The sequence below is a fragment of the Salminus brasiliensis genome, chromosome 3, assembly GCF_030463535.1.
Source record: "Salminus brasiliensis chromosome 3, fSalBra1.hap2, whole genome shotgun sequence".
In the NCBI taxonomy this organism is placed as follows: Eukaryota; Metazoa; Chordata; class Actinopteri; order Characiformes; family Bryconidae; genus Salminus; species Salminus brasiliensis.
Window position 1 is genome coordinate 13192101 of NC_132880.1, and position 14368 is coordinate 13206468.

The window sequence follows — 14368 nt, forward strand, 5'->3', positions numbered from 1 at the left end:
GTTCCTCAGGCATGAGTTGCAGATGAACTATCCATGTGAGGTCTTAGATCACAATGTGCTGTATGATGTGCAGACCCTGAGGGATGTCCATGAGTGTATAACCTTGACTAGCGCTCAACACTAAAGAGATATTCTTGAGTACCATCTTCTTGTGATCAGGGACAAAAGGCAATTCCACTTTTTAACAGCTAACCTGCAGAGTGATACAGACTAGGAAGAAGAAAGAGAAAAAGGAGCAAGCAAGAAATGAATAAGAGAAAAAAGGCAATGGACATACAGCAGTTTTGACAGTTTTGGAGATCCTTGCCCACCATCCAAAGGCTACGGTTGTGCACCTGTCTGTTTCTGTGTGTCAGTATGGTGCTCTGAGTGCTTGCTATGATTATCTAGCTGAAAAACTATGGCATAATATATTAGTTATAATATATATATATATATATATATATATATTATAATGATATATATCATATATATATTATATAATCATAATATATTATTATTATATTATATATATATAAATATACATAATGTAAACTAGAACCTAGAAACAGTGCCATGAACACTACTCAAACAAATAATGATAAAAAAAGTGCCAGAACTGATAGCAATATACATATTGCAATATGTGATTATCAGGCAAGAATACTGCCATTGGTATTTTTCACAATGTAATGTTTTCACACCATGTGCACCTGGTCTAATTTGACCTGTTACAAATGCTAACTACTGTTCATTGGTCCAGTTGTCAAGATAAATGATGCATTCAGATTTTTGTTGTATTTGTAGCCACTGATGAACCAGTGACTGGTTATTTTAGACAGGTGTCTTTATATTCTATATCACTTGAGACACATTTACTACTCTCAGGTGATCTCAACTTCGCTAACTTTGAGTCTACTGTATTCTATTTCGGGGGTGAATACGTTTTACAGTATTGCAAGTAACTGCTAACTACTGGAGTAGAGCCCACAGATAACTGCTTACAGCCATTTTGCATTATGAATTAAATATACAGAAAAAAGCAGTTGATGAAACCAATCCTGAAACTGCACTAGGTCTGCAGATAAACATTGCGCATATATATAAATGTTGTGTACTTAATGAATGTTAACTAACTTCTGATATAATTTGTCAAAGATGGAAGATCAATGGCTAATAGGTTTAACAGTATAGCTGCATTTAAAATGTACTGAAGTAAAAGTATGAGTGCTGTATCTTGTTTTTTTTTTTGTTTGTTTTTTTTAAGGGGAAAGGTTACTTAACAATAAGAACACTACTTTATTTAGTGATTAGTAGTACTAGTCCTCATACAAAGATAAATGAGCATGACTTTGGCTGGATAAAAACAATTCCAATGCCTGAAAACTCATTGGTTACAGAAAAAGAGAACAATCTTCCAGTTTTCATAAAATAAAAAAAAACAGTGTATTCTGTGCTTTGACACTTATACTGCTGGGTCCAAAAAATCTTAAAAATATCTCTGGCATTGGCAAATTAGAAATTGTACATTAAGGGTGTTTTTTTTTGTGTGAAATGCTGAATAGGCAGCATTCTACTCATATTGTTGGATAAGCATTTTTAAAAGTGGAACTGAGTCTCAAATATCGCATCACAATATTGCGATATATAGTGTTTGTGGATGTGTGTCAGTCATAAGAATCTTATTATCAGTCTTCAAACGATACCCCCCCCCCTCTTATAATCCACATTATTACAATGTATAGATACATATTATTCAAATTTTGAAAAGAAAAAAAACGTGCGTGTTATTGACATATTATTTTTAAATCATTTGTCTAAAACAGCAAGTGCAACTTTCTCTTATTGAGGTTTCCTGTATTTTGAAGACACTGAAGGGGTTGGAGTTTTGGTCTCACACACACACACACACACACTCTCTCACTCACACACGCCCACAGCAAAATTTCTCTCCTCAGCCGCACCCGGACGTTAGCTACAGCGGAGGCAGTCAGAGATTGAAAGGTGAGTTGCTGAGATTGAATCGTCTCAGTTAGCTAAATCTATACTGCGCAGTTCTTGTTGGTTTTTTTTGGAGACAGGCGTCTACTGAATGTTGTAGCACAACTTGTTTTATTTAGTTTAACGCTTTCATTCATTCCAGTGGACGAGCTGAGTGGTTTAGACCTTTCATTTCCTTCCAGGCTAGCCGGCTAGCCTGCTACTGCTGACTCTGACAAGTTAGACTCTCGCAGTGAGGGAGTTGAACACTGACAGCCACAGAGCTGAGGTAGCTGGCTGGCTAACGTTCTAGCTAGCTAGCACGGGAATTTGAGACCCTGAAAAAAGTATAAAGACGAACCTAGGAATTGACGAGAACAGTTAGCACTGAAAGTCAGTTTTGTTTAGTTTGTTAGCCAGCTAGCTAACTGTTAAGACTTCACGTAAAAATGTCAGCGCTTTAACGAATGAGTGAGTGAGCTGGCTAGCTAGCTAGCTATCATAGGTAGCTAGTTAGCTAGCGTGATGTTAGCTAGTGCTAGCTTTGACAGGAAATGAGATATCCGTTAGCTAGCTGCCTCGTTCATAGTCTTTTTTTTTTTCGACCGTGAAACTGTCGTTCGGTTTTAGTTGGAATTGTCACTTGTTTTAATCGAATAAAAGAACCAGTTAGCCTGCGATGGTGGAATTTGGCCGCGTGTTAGGGATGGAGTTTGCTAGACTACTAGCTAGCTAGCTAGCACTAGCAAATTTGGCTAACCTGGTAGCTAAAGGAAGTTAGCTAGCTAGCTAACGTAGCGAATATGTTCCGTGTTACTTGTGTGTCGTGTTACTGATGGCCCAAATGAAACAAAATAGATTAACTTCGTTTTTTTAATGTGCGTTTCATTTTCAATGTCTAACTTTCCGCGAAATTCTGAGAACTAGCACTAGCTAGCACTGGGAAAAAGTTCAGCTAGCTATGCGGAAGTGCTAAACAGGTTTGGGTGTCAGTGTAGAAGACACTGTTTTCTACACGTTAGCTACCGGTTTTGTTTTGTCAACATTTTTATATAAAAGTAGTTTTGTTTGCGTCTTCTCGGTCACTGCGTGTCTGACTGCAGTTTTGCAATTTACTAGCTAACTTAGACCTACTTTATTCCGAGTTCTGTCGACTTTGTGAAGTAAGTTAGCTAGATGGAAGTGAAAGTTTGTACTCTGGTACATAGTCATATAGAAACAGTTGGTAAAGGAAAGGAGAAATAGTACCGAATCACCTAGAAATGCCAGTGTACTTTTAATTCTGCCATTTCTCCCACTAAGAACGGTTTGGTCAGCCTTTTTCAGCCCTTTTGTACAGTGGATTTCTTAGGTATGTGTTGGTCCAATAGCCTAGCTGGTCACAGGGTTTGCAAAACACTGCATGACGTTGTCACATCTGTTTAGGCCATCTTACTGACCATTGTCCAGTCTCCAGCTATTATCGTGCATAGCATTCTAACCACTTTGCAGTGTGATGCGAATGACAATAAAGTCTCCTGTGAACTAATCATTTTGGAGTTTGGGTCACAAACCTATTAGTCATTTAGTTTTTCTGTCTCTTTTCTGTCTCTCCCTCAATCATGCTTTTGTTTTTTCCCCAGATGCAGACCATAAAGTGTGTAGTAGTTGGGGATGGTGCAGTGGGAAAGACCTGCTTACTGATATCCTACACAACCAACAAATTCCCTTCAGAGTATGTGCCTACGGTGAGTGTGTAACATTTTAAGGGTTGAAAAAAAACAGAATGGAAGCGAGGAGGTGAAGAGAAGGAGACCTGCCTGAAAAGAGTTGAACTGAGAGCGGTGGCTAGCAGACAGGAATTGTACAATTAAGTTAGATTTGCTGCAATAGGAACGCCTTAGGTTGTTGGTTTTAACTACAGGCTTTAACTGTTATGACAGAAAGATGAGTCTCCACATGTAGCTGGTCCTTGTTCTGTGTGAGCCGGCAAACGAAAAATGTTTGTTTTTTTTCTGGCAGAATTTTTGAACAGAATGACAAACTAGACAACAGTCTACGGTGAAGTTACAGGACCTATTAGACATTTAATATAGTAATGGATTGTCAGTTTTGATGAGCGTTTTAGGATTAACATAATGTTTGGTACATTGACTTGGTACTTTGATTTGATTAAAGCTATAAAAAAGATATTAAAAGGACCACTGAAATATTTACAAAAGCTAAACCAAAGCGAAGTTGTTTTTAGTCATCTAACATACTGTGTATCTGAATGGAACCGTTCTGTCTGTAATAAAGTACAGCAACAATAGTCTTGATTTTTAGATGACACTGGGCCATAGGCATTGTATTTGTATTTAAATCTATACATTTGTAACTACACACTTCATGTATTAATTTTTACTTTTTTGTCATCATTTGAATGTGGCAAGACTCGAATGGCATTTCAGATCTTTGTCGATTTCTTATGTACAAGAAAAAATAGCTGCATTGGCCCAAAGCTATTAGCCAGTTGCAATCTGAATCTTAGTTAGAGAGTAAGGTCTAATCAAGACTTCTGTGCAGAACTTTACATTTGTACTAAAACCTTTGGAAAATCACCACAAGGTCAAAATTGAAAGTCATTTTTAAACAATTGTAGATTTAATTAGTTCAAACAATTGTACGTACAAGTTATTGGGAGGTGTAGCCACCATGCAATAGACTGAAAAAAGGCCCAAATTATCACACTGAACTGAGAGAAAATTGGTTTGGTTGGTAAGAAACAACCCAAGAAACACCAAGGCACCGTCCAGCCATGATAGAACAGCTAGAACAGTATCTGTTTACAGTCAAGTGAGTTTTACATCGCTGTGGACTGCAAAGCTGTTGTTTAGGAAAGAAGCCCCTGATCCAAAAAATGACACCTTCAGCCTCAACCAATATTTGCAGCTGACCAAAGACAAAAGTCAGTTGAGACAAAGATATATGGAGGAGTAAAGGTGAGGCTTTTAACTCCAAGAACACTGTATTAACTATTAAGAATTATGGTGGATGCAACATGCTCTGAGGTTTTGGTACATTGCACAATGTGTATGAAATAATAAAGGAGGACTATCTGAAAATTGTTTAGCATAACCTCAAATCATCAGCTAGATGGCTGAAACTTGTACACAGTTGGATATTTCAACAGGACATTGACCTCAAACATACATCAAAAGTGCTTGGGGGAGTGGATAAAGCAGTTTATCTTTTGAAAAGTCCTGGGGTGTACATTATAATATTTAAATATTGGGTGTCCTGTATATATATGTTGCACGCTGTATGTGAAATCTGACCCTGTGTTGATTTCAGAACAATAAATACACAAATAATCCTATAAAATATATTAAATAGAAATATATATATATATTCTATTGGTCCATTGATCATGTTTTTGACAATATAAACAACTGTCCATTTTAAATTAGGTCAGAAAGCTGAAAACCTTTAGTGTCTGAAAACATATTAATTATAAGTAATGCCATACCTTGTTAGTGGTACTCTCTAAAGAAACAGATGCAGCCCTGTGAAAAAGAAGTGGACTAGACGTGCTGACAAACACAATTGTACTTTTGAGGAACCATGACTGATATGACTGTAGAGACATGACAGGTTCGTTCGCACTGCAACAGGCATGCAATTTCCCTCCATGCTGAATTTAATAGTGAGACATTCTCAGCTAGGCATTGTACTTTGATAACATTGGAAAAAGCATTAAGTTGTGATAAGCTTATACATTTTTGCACAGTGACACACTAGGCTTGTCCCCTACAGGCTTGTGACAACCGGATAATTTCAGAAAAATGTTGCTTCCTGAAAAATAGTGTTGCTTTAAAACGAGGGAAAGATTCGTTGGGGAATGTTTCACATTACGATTGTGGAAAATGTTGCAAGGTAACGAGTAAACAGACTGACTGAATAATATCAGTTCTCAGCCCAAGTCACAAAGGTGGATCTACAAGCGATTGGTGTGCTGTTTTACACAGTTCCTGGTAATTTCAGTAGTGGTGCTGGTGGGTAATATGGGCTTTCTGGTACTTGAAAATATTTGGTTTATCTGGGTTGGTTTACGTAATTAATAATATAATTTCATGTATGTATTAAATAAACTAATTAACAAGTGATTTTCAAACCTGATCATGGCTGCTGTGGACATTTCAGCTTTTCTGTCCTCCCAACACACGCAGTCAAACAAATCTGACAGTTAAGACTTTCCTAAGTTATGACAAATGAAAGCAGGAAAATGTCAAATGTGCACTAAAATATTCAGGGCAGGGAACCCGGAGTATGCATCAGATCATTGTCTTAAAATATGACATGCTGGTTTGGCAAGATGATTGTCATAACCTCTCTCTTGTTATGGAAAGTGTGATGACTTATGCCTAGTGTCTACATGGTTTAGGAAATGTCTTCATAAGTGTCTGTGACTGGAATCTCATTCATTGGTTGACCTAAAAGTATATAGTATCAGATCACTGTTTATAGTATCAGATCATTGTTATATTTTGGCACAGACATGATACCATGTCCCGAATTCTATGAAATGTAAACAGGAATTATCTATAAGTGACTATGTTAAATGGGATATTTTTATCTCAATCTCTTTGCCCCCCCCCCCCCCCCCCTCCTCCTTTTTTTTTTTTTTTTTTTTTTTCTCTCAGGTATTTGATAACTATGCTGTCACTGTGATGATTGGTGGAGAGCCATACACGCTCGGACTGTTTGACACAGCAGGTATCAGTACAAGATCAGTACTTGTCTGTTGTTTTCTTCTACACTCACTCTTGGACTGGAATGTTTGTGAATGTCAGTTCTTTAAGCATTTAACTAATCAGAGCTTGATATTTTATTTCATTTTATTATTTTTTTTAAAGCTATGCAAAACATAACTATGAATTTCCAATGTCTCAATGGTAGCAAATATGCTTGCAAGCATTTTTGGTTAAAGTAAACACCCATTTTATTAATGTTAATAGATGGGATTTGTTCACAACAGGAATTTGACGTGTACTAATTAACATGCATGTTTAAATTGCAAGTAGTTTTCCCAAGGCACCTTATCTTGATGCATTTTATTAAGTGTTGAAAAAGCCTTTAATAATGAAATGGAACTGTTTACTTACAACACTTGGCCTTTTGGTATTTGGGAGAACTTCAGTAAAAGCTCCAGCTATCTCAGAGTAAATAATGATTCCCCCTTTTTGGGTTTGTAGAGAAAATGGGCAGGACTCCCCTCTTTGTTTTGCTGCTTTGTCTGTCTTTGAACATCTGGCTGTCTGTATGGACAGCTAAAGACTTTCCTGTTTTGTAGATTGGGTAATCCGTGAGATTGTAGTAGACACTATACATCTTTAATAGAAAATAAAATTGTGGTGTGCAAGTTTGAACTTAACCAATACATGTTTATGGCAATGTCAGACAACTGTAGACAGCTTCCAGTTAATGGCAAGCCTGTGTCTTGGTTGGTCTTGGGTTCTTCTTAGACCTTGGATTTCCCACTGTACTGTGTGTTGCTTGATCAAATGAGTGCTGTTAAACCCTTTTTTGTGAGAACAGAGAAGGTATTAGCTGTAGTCAATCATGGTCACTAACAGGAAGTCAAAAGGCCTTGGCAAGTTTAAAGATATTTTGAAACTTTCAGCACCAACTAAGTAATAATCTTGTTATCTGCAATCTAATTATATGATATTTGAAATGGTTGTTACATCATCTTGTTACTGTTTCCTTGTATAGGTCAGGAAGACTATGACAGACTACGGCCCCTCAGTTATCCACAGACTGACGTTTTTCTTGTGTGCTTCTCTGTTGTTTCACCTTCCTCCTTCGAGAATGTCAGAGAAAAGGTCAGTCAGTATGTGTTCATGAATGAAATGTTTTGTACTTTTTATTTGTTGACTTAAATAATATTATTATTATTATTATTATTACATATCCTAGGCATTATCAGAACCATTTATACCATTGCATTGAGCATCTCTGCCTCTCTGTGAGCTCTCTATTCATTGTGGGAATATTTGGGAGTTTCCAGTGTTTATTTGTTAATACAGAAAAGTGTTAATCCAGTTGTGTGTAGATAAATCTCTAGTTCAAAAACGTTTGATTACTTACCCCAGTTTCAGTAGATCAGCTTGTATTTCATATCTGATGTGTTCTGCTTTAGTTTACAACAGGCAATACTATGCTAATTTTGCTTACATGCACTAGACCTAGACTTGCATCTCAATTTAGAAATCCCTAAATCATAATTTACTTGCTTCAGAATTCTGTTGAAAAGCTATAGGAACAAGCTTTTAAAAATAAAAACAAAAGAAGTGCAATGGCAAGGATGTATTTAAATCATTAAATCTAAAATTAGAATGGTTTGACCATTTCTATTGTGTTAATGGTGTATTGTTTGTTGACGTTGATAACAAAGTAAGGTTTTCAGAGTGAAAGACAGTTAAATGACATTTTTAATTAAAACGTTTCCTTTATTTAACAGAATGGACACCACCCTGAGCAATTTTTTTCTATAATAATAAAAAGAATAATAATTTAATTATTATGTAGCAGTTGTACATTAAAATAGAGCTTCAAAATAATTTTTCACTTGTAATAGGAAAAATAGCATCATTGCAACTCCAGGGCTGGCAAGCTGCTATCTGTACTGTGTAACTTTGGTGGAGCTTGCAAAAAATCTTACATGAGTAATGCTGCTTAACACCAGTTATTTAATGTAGCTCCTGAAATGAGCTGAAATGTTAATCTCAAAGCGCAATTTGTACTTGTCAGTGGTGTAAATTGCTCTTTTAAATGTTAAAGTAATTTATTTGTAATAAATAAATTCTCATTTGTCAGTAACTATTATGTGAGATCCTTAGTCTCTCTGTGTAGTCATAAACCCTATTCAGGGTTTGTTTAGCAGGAGGAAATATGCATGTTTTGTACCCACAGGCTTGCATCACAATCACATTTGCGAAAGTTGTGTCTAAATGGTTAAAGAGCCATTGGCTGTTATTTCAGTTTGGGGTGAAGCAAAGTTAAGCAACAATTTCATTTCGTTTTCATTTCGTTTTCATTTTAGAAAGCTTTTTTTTTTTTACAGTTTGTAAAATGTGTCTACGGGAGGATTATGTTTGTCAATGCACTCAGATTATATACGACACAGTAGTAGCCAAAACCTCTAATGTGAGGTGACACACCTGGAAAACACCAAGATATACATTTGTGAAGGACTGAAATGATCAGACTACTGCTGAGATCAGTGAAAAACAGTAGATAATTTTGCCTATAATGTTCTCAGATGAGGAGGGAGGAAAAACTCAAATGTGGTTGATCTGGGCAGATATCACAGATCAGCCCCCTGCCCTGTGAAAGAAAGAATTACCAAGGAAATGTTCCAATTTAATTCTGAATTCTTAACTCCGAATAGGGGTGTAGTCTACCCATGAAATTACTTTTTTCTGTTTGATTCTCCTCCATTTTATTCATTTATACTTTCTATGTTGGTTTGGTCTAATCTTTTGCTTTACTTAATCACTGACTACCTTTCATTTCTGTCCTTGAATTTCTCACAAACTCATAAGAGCTCTTTCTCTTTTTCTCCAGTGGGTACCAGAGATCTCTCACCACTGTCCCAGGACTCCGTTCCTGCTGGTGGGTACTCAGGTCGACTTGAGAGACGACAGTAACACAGTGGAGAAGCTAGCAAAGAACAAACAACGTCCCCTGTCATCTGAAAGTGGAGACAAACTGGCCAGAGACCTCCGAGCAGTCAAATATGTTGAATGCTCCGCCCTCACCCAGGTGATACCATTCAGCAGAACTACCTGCTGCAGTGTTTTTCATACTCTAGCCTCTGTGATTTTTTTTTGTTGTTGTTTTGTTTTGTTTTTGTTTTGTTTTTTTAATCTATCTTGAGTTCCACGAAAGGTCTGGCTGCTTGATTCTAGTCACAGTGTCCAGAAAGATGTTGGCAGCTGTAAAAATTCACTTCTTGTCCCTTAAATATTTGTCTGAGAAGCAGCTCAGACATTAGTTTAAAACGGTTGCATTTTTAAACTGAGCACTGAAAGAGGTAAATCATTAATGCCCTAGTGCCTGGTGATGCCACAGCCATCAATGGTGAGGGCTTCAAATAGCACATGGAAGAGGTGGATGGCCCCTCCTCTCCCCATCACTCAGATTAACTCAACAGGGCAGGCATTTTTTAGCTCATTTAACAGAACTGACTGTTAGCACTCTCCTCAAAGTAGGGCTACCATTCTACCGATTATGTTTTCGATAATCTAAATGTCATCCAGAAAAGTTCAATTGAGCATTTAAATGTATTTTTTATTTGGACAAAACAAATTAAGATTTACATATTAACCAAAACCGTAGGTGCAGCAGTGCATTGGGTTTTTATAGGCCTTATTAAAGTATATGTGATCTATTGTATTTATACCCTTCCCTACACCAAGAAATGGTGGTTTATATATGGTTTATATCCAGTCAAGTCCAAAACGATCACACAGGCTGGAACCATCAATCAACATAAAAGCCCAGATTTGTTCATTTAGAGGCTACAAAAACAGCGGATTTACCAAGCTTTCCCGCAATAGTTAATAAAGGCTGGTTCATACGGCAGAAGCGAGGCCAAAGCGTTGTGATTGTGGATGAAACGACCGTGTCCAAGCGCACGTACACCCATCAAAAACTGAACAGATGCAGTCATATCTGTGTTTTTTGTTTAGGTGCCTGTGCGTCATGTGAGTGCTACTGTTGTATGTCTTCAAAACTTTGCCCAGTGTACTTTTTGTTTTATGCTAATACAGATTCAGACTCTGCTGTAGCCCCAGTTCTTTTGTAAAACTGTAGTTTTGAATGGAGCTGACCGAACTACAAACGACTGACCTCATGGAGCGGTTGCATAGTGAAAGATAAAGTGTTTTTTTCAGTAGAGGACCTACCAAAAAAATAAATAAATAACTGTCATGAAATAAAAAAAGAAATAAAAATTATGTTAAAGTGTGTCGCCTTAAAATATTGATGTCGATGGATTTTCAGTGTCTACGTCTTCATCTACAGCAAGTAATCGCAGCAGCCTTACCTCAAAGTGTGTCCATCTGTCCATGAATAAGTTTATGTGATCAAATTGTGTATATGCTGTCCTACATAAGATACCTTTTCTGATGATGTAGATCTTCTGGATCATGAAGGGCAATATTCAGCACCTATTGAGTATCATCCTGACACTGAGCAACTTGTAATATGACCATGCATGAAAAACAGGTTTTACCAGTGTAGGATAAATGCTTTCACACATAACATGCATGTGGATACTGACGCCATGTCAACTGGTGAAAAGATCAAAGGATACTCATGCATAGTTTTTGGGGGGTTTTTTTGGTTACAGTGACTGTGTGCTGAACTTTTTGCTTTTATTTCATGATAGCATTTCCCTTACCTGTATTCATTTTCTCTTCACAGAGAGGTTTAAAGAACGTGTTTGATGAGGCCATCCTAGCTGCCCTGGAGCCCCCTGAGACCAAACCCAAGAAACGCTGCTTTCTGTTATAGAGGAGCTAACTGTGGTATTTGGAAACGGTTTGATAGGAGGGAGAGAAATCTGAGGCATTCAGTCAGTGCCTTTAGTTTTACTGAATTAATAGAGTGGTTTGTGTGGTAAGATGCTATACAGCTCTCTTCCCAGCTAAAGATCAGTCGTTGTATATCTTACATGTATACAAAAAAAACATTCAATGCCTTAACAATGCACTTGGAGAGTTGGAGACATGCCTGGCAGTTTTTTTCTGTCTTTTCTGGATCCACGTGTTTGCCATAACTAACTCAGTCCATGACCACTAGAATAGCTTGATTCTGTGCACAGTTCCAACTTTAACTCGATCTTGCCCCTGCAATTTAAAGAAGAAAGTGGTCATTGGATTTGTTCTTCTCTGCCTTCTTTTGTTTATCTGCATTGACACAACTAGAACTCCAAGTGTTTCTTACCTCCTTCCTGCCCTCTGCAGGTGTTAGAATGAACTGAATTTTTTATTCCTTTTATTTTATTTTTTTATTTTTTTTTAAAGGATTTTGGTGTATTAATAATAAGTATTGTATGATTTGTTTTCCTTTTTGTTTTTGGGAGTGGGTGTTAAGCAGTTAGGAGTTACTTTGATTTATTTTGATTTGACTTTATAGATTTTTTTTTGTTTGTTTTTTTGAGCCACTTAATTGTTGGTTGGTGTTTTTGACTTTTACACATGTAACTGCATTCCAATAATCTATTAAATTAGCAGCAATAATAATTAAAGCAATAATTATCCCTAAGAATGCAGTATGTAAAATTATGAAAATTACTAATTAAAAAAAAAAGTAAGCTTCTCCTTTTTAGTACAATACAATCTAACATGAACTCTGTTCAGATATATGTTCTTTATTATTTTATTTTTTTTATCTACCTTGATATATAATTGAAGCTATGAACTTTTTTCGAACTCCATTCCTGGAGGGTCTGGAGCGTCTAATTTTTCTGGTTACCCTTGATTCTACTCTGCGTTTTTTGACTTGGTGTGTTTGGACTGTTCAGACTGTAAACCTCTTACTGTAAATTTGCACAAATATAACACACAGTTTCATAACCTTTGAGGCGAACCCAGCAAAAATGTGAGCATGTGTAGGGCCTACAACGCAAATTCCATCAGAGCCAGAGCAATTAGCTGGCAAACACAGCAGGGATTTCTGCAGATGGAGGTGGAGCTTAATTTCAAACTGCACCGCTGCTCATTTGTGATTTGCACTGTATGACAAGTGTCTGTCATAGGGGTGTAACAGTACATTTATCGCATTAAGCTAATGCTCTTACAACTTACAAGGTTACATGTATTACAGAGGTGGGCCAATGTAGTGTAATGCAGCATAGTCACCCAGACCGAAAATCAAACCCTGGTCTCCCACCTGGCATGATGGCTCACTGGCAGGTAGTGGTGTCCTTTGTTACGCCTCACCAACCACAAGAGCCATGCTTTGTACACAAGAGTATACGAGTGATGCTTCAGCAGGGGAAAAAAAAAACAACAGAACTTTTGGTTCGTTTTGTGAAGGTCAGATATTGACTTTGTCTGAAACCGAGAAAATCTATGTTCTAGGCAATATACAGTGCTTTCTGTAATCCCTCAGCAAAGTAAATGTCAAATTAAAGTACACATTCCAGACTTTAATCTCACCAGTGTTTCTGATTACTGCATTGCTTTATTTGTGCAGGCATAAGATACCTAGGCTTGCTTTTAAGCCTTTTAAACACCTTGGGAGTATGTAGACAAGAGCTGTGCCAATGACAAATGAAGCTATTATAAGACCAAAAAAAAATCAGTCATTAGAGAAAATGGTCAAACCTTGGGATTATCAAAATCTGAAGGAAAAACGTAAGGGAAGAGCTTTAGATGTGTGCATCAGAGAAGATACTCAGCACCTGGTGATGTCTATAAATTACAGACTATGCAGTCATTGCATGTGAGAGACATGCAACAAAGTACTAAACATGAATGATTTAATCGACCCATCATTGTTCTGTCCCAAACACGGTGGTACCCTGAAATGAGGGGGCTGTGAAAAAAGTTGTAATTTTAATAATTAGTCTGGAATCTATTTTTTAATCTGATTGGTTTGGTTTGAAATTTGTTTGTGGAGTAGAGGGGCATATCAAGAACAATTGTGTCCCAAACATTATGCTGGACAGTATGCACAATATAAGCACAAGTACAAAGCAATTTCATTCTTATGGAATAATATGTGAAATACAGTAGCCTTTAAAAGATGCTGTAGGTCTATGTGAAGTGACAATCGAATGTGCACAATTATTTGGCATACTATTTTGATACTGGTTAGGGCCGGCTTTTGTTCTCACAACAAACCTCAAATCTTCATGATGTTGGAACCATACAACTCTTGCAGATTGCAGGCCACTGAAGAACACTGGATGTACTGTGATGTTGATGAAACCAGTTGGAGATGACTTTTGCTTGGAAGCATGGTGGATTATCGGGCTAAAGTAGCCGTTAGAAGACAGGTAAAGGGATACACATGGTCAGTAACAATTCTCGAATAGGCAGTGTCATTCAAACAATGATTGGCATTTTCAGGCCCAAAGTACCAAGGAAATGATCCCCACACCAATAAACCACTTCCACCACTTCCCTGGTCTATTAACATGAGGTCAGATTGCTGTTTTTGTCAGAGAGACATGGTCATCTGCTGTTGTAGCCCATCTGTCTCAGGGGCTTCAACGTGTTGTGCGTTCATATATGCTTTTCTGCTCAGCACAATTCTGATGATCTCTTTCATTAACAAGGCCGCTTACTAGATGTTTTTAATTTAGCACACTATTCTGCGTAAACTGTAGAAACTCACGTAGGTGGAATGTGGGTTGCAGGTGGGCATGGGCTCT

General features: G+C 37.2%; 1 protein-coding gene across 2 annotated transcripts; it reads left to right on the plus strand.

Annotated features, from left to right (window-relative positions):
- The first annotated feature begins 1894 nt into the window (after nt 1-1894).
- On the plus strand, nt 1895-13142 carry LOC140551827 (cell division control protein 42 homolog). 2 transcript variants are annotated; one of them, XM_072675549.1, is made up of 6 exons: nt 1895-1983; nt 3582-3686; nt 6621-6693; nt 7693-7802; nt 9547-9744; nt 11410-13142. In XM_072675549.1, exons 2-6 carry the CDS (start codon nt 3582-3584, stop codon nt 11497-11499), a joined length of 576 nt encoding a protein of 191 aa, XP_072531650.1. In that variant the 5' UTR covers nt 1895-1983; the 3' UTR covers nt 11500-13142. The 2 variants fall into 2 exon arrangements, with proteins under 2 accessions (XP_072531650.1, XP_072531651.1); XM_072675550.1 differs by lacking the exon at nt 1895-1983 and adding an exon at nt 2168-2248.
- Nucleotides 13143-14368: the final 1226 nt, after the last annotated feature.

Excerpts from the sequence above, each read along its gene's own strand:
- LOC140551827 (XM_072675549.1), top strand. The coding sequence starts at position 3,582 with ATGCAGACCATAAAGTGTGTAGTAGTTGGGGATGGTGCAGTGGGAAAG. Across the intron at positions 6,694-7,692 it reads CGGACTGTTTGACACAGCAG|GTCAGGAAGACTATGACAGA; the intron begins GTATCAGTACAA and ends TTCCTTGTATAG. Across the intron at positions 7,803-9,546 it reads TCGAGAATGTCAGAGAAAAG|TGGGTACCAGAGATCTCTCA; the intron begins GTCAGTCAGTAT and ends CTTTTTCTCCAG.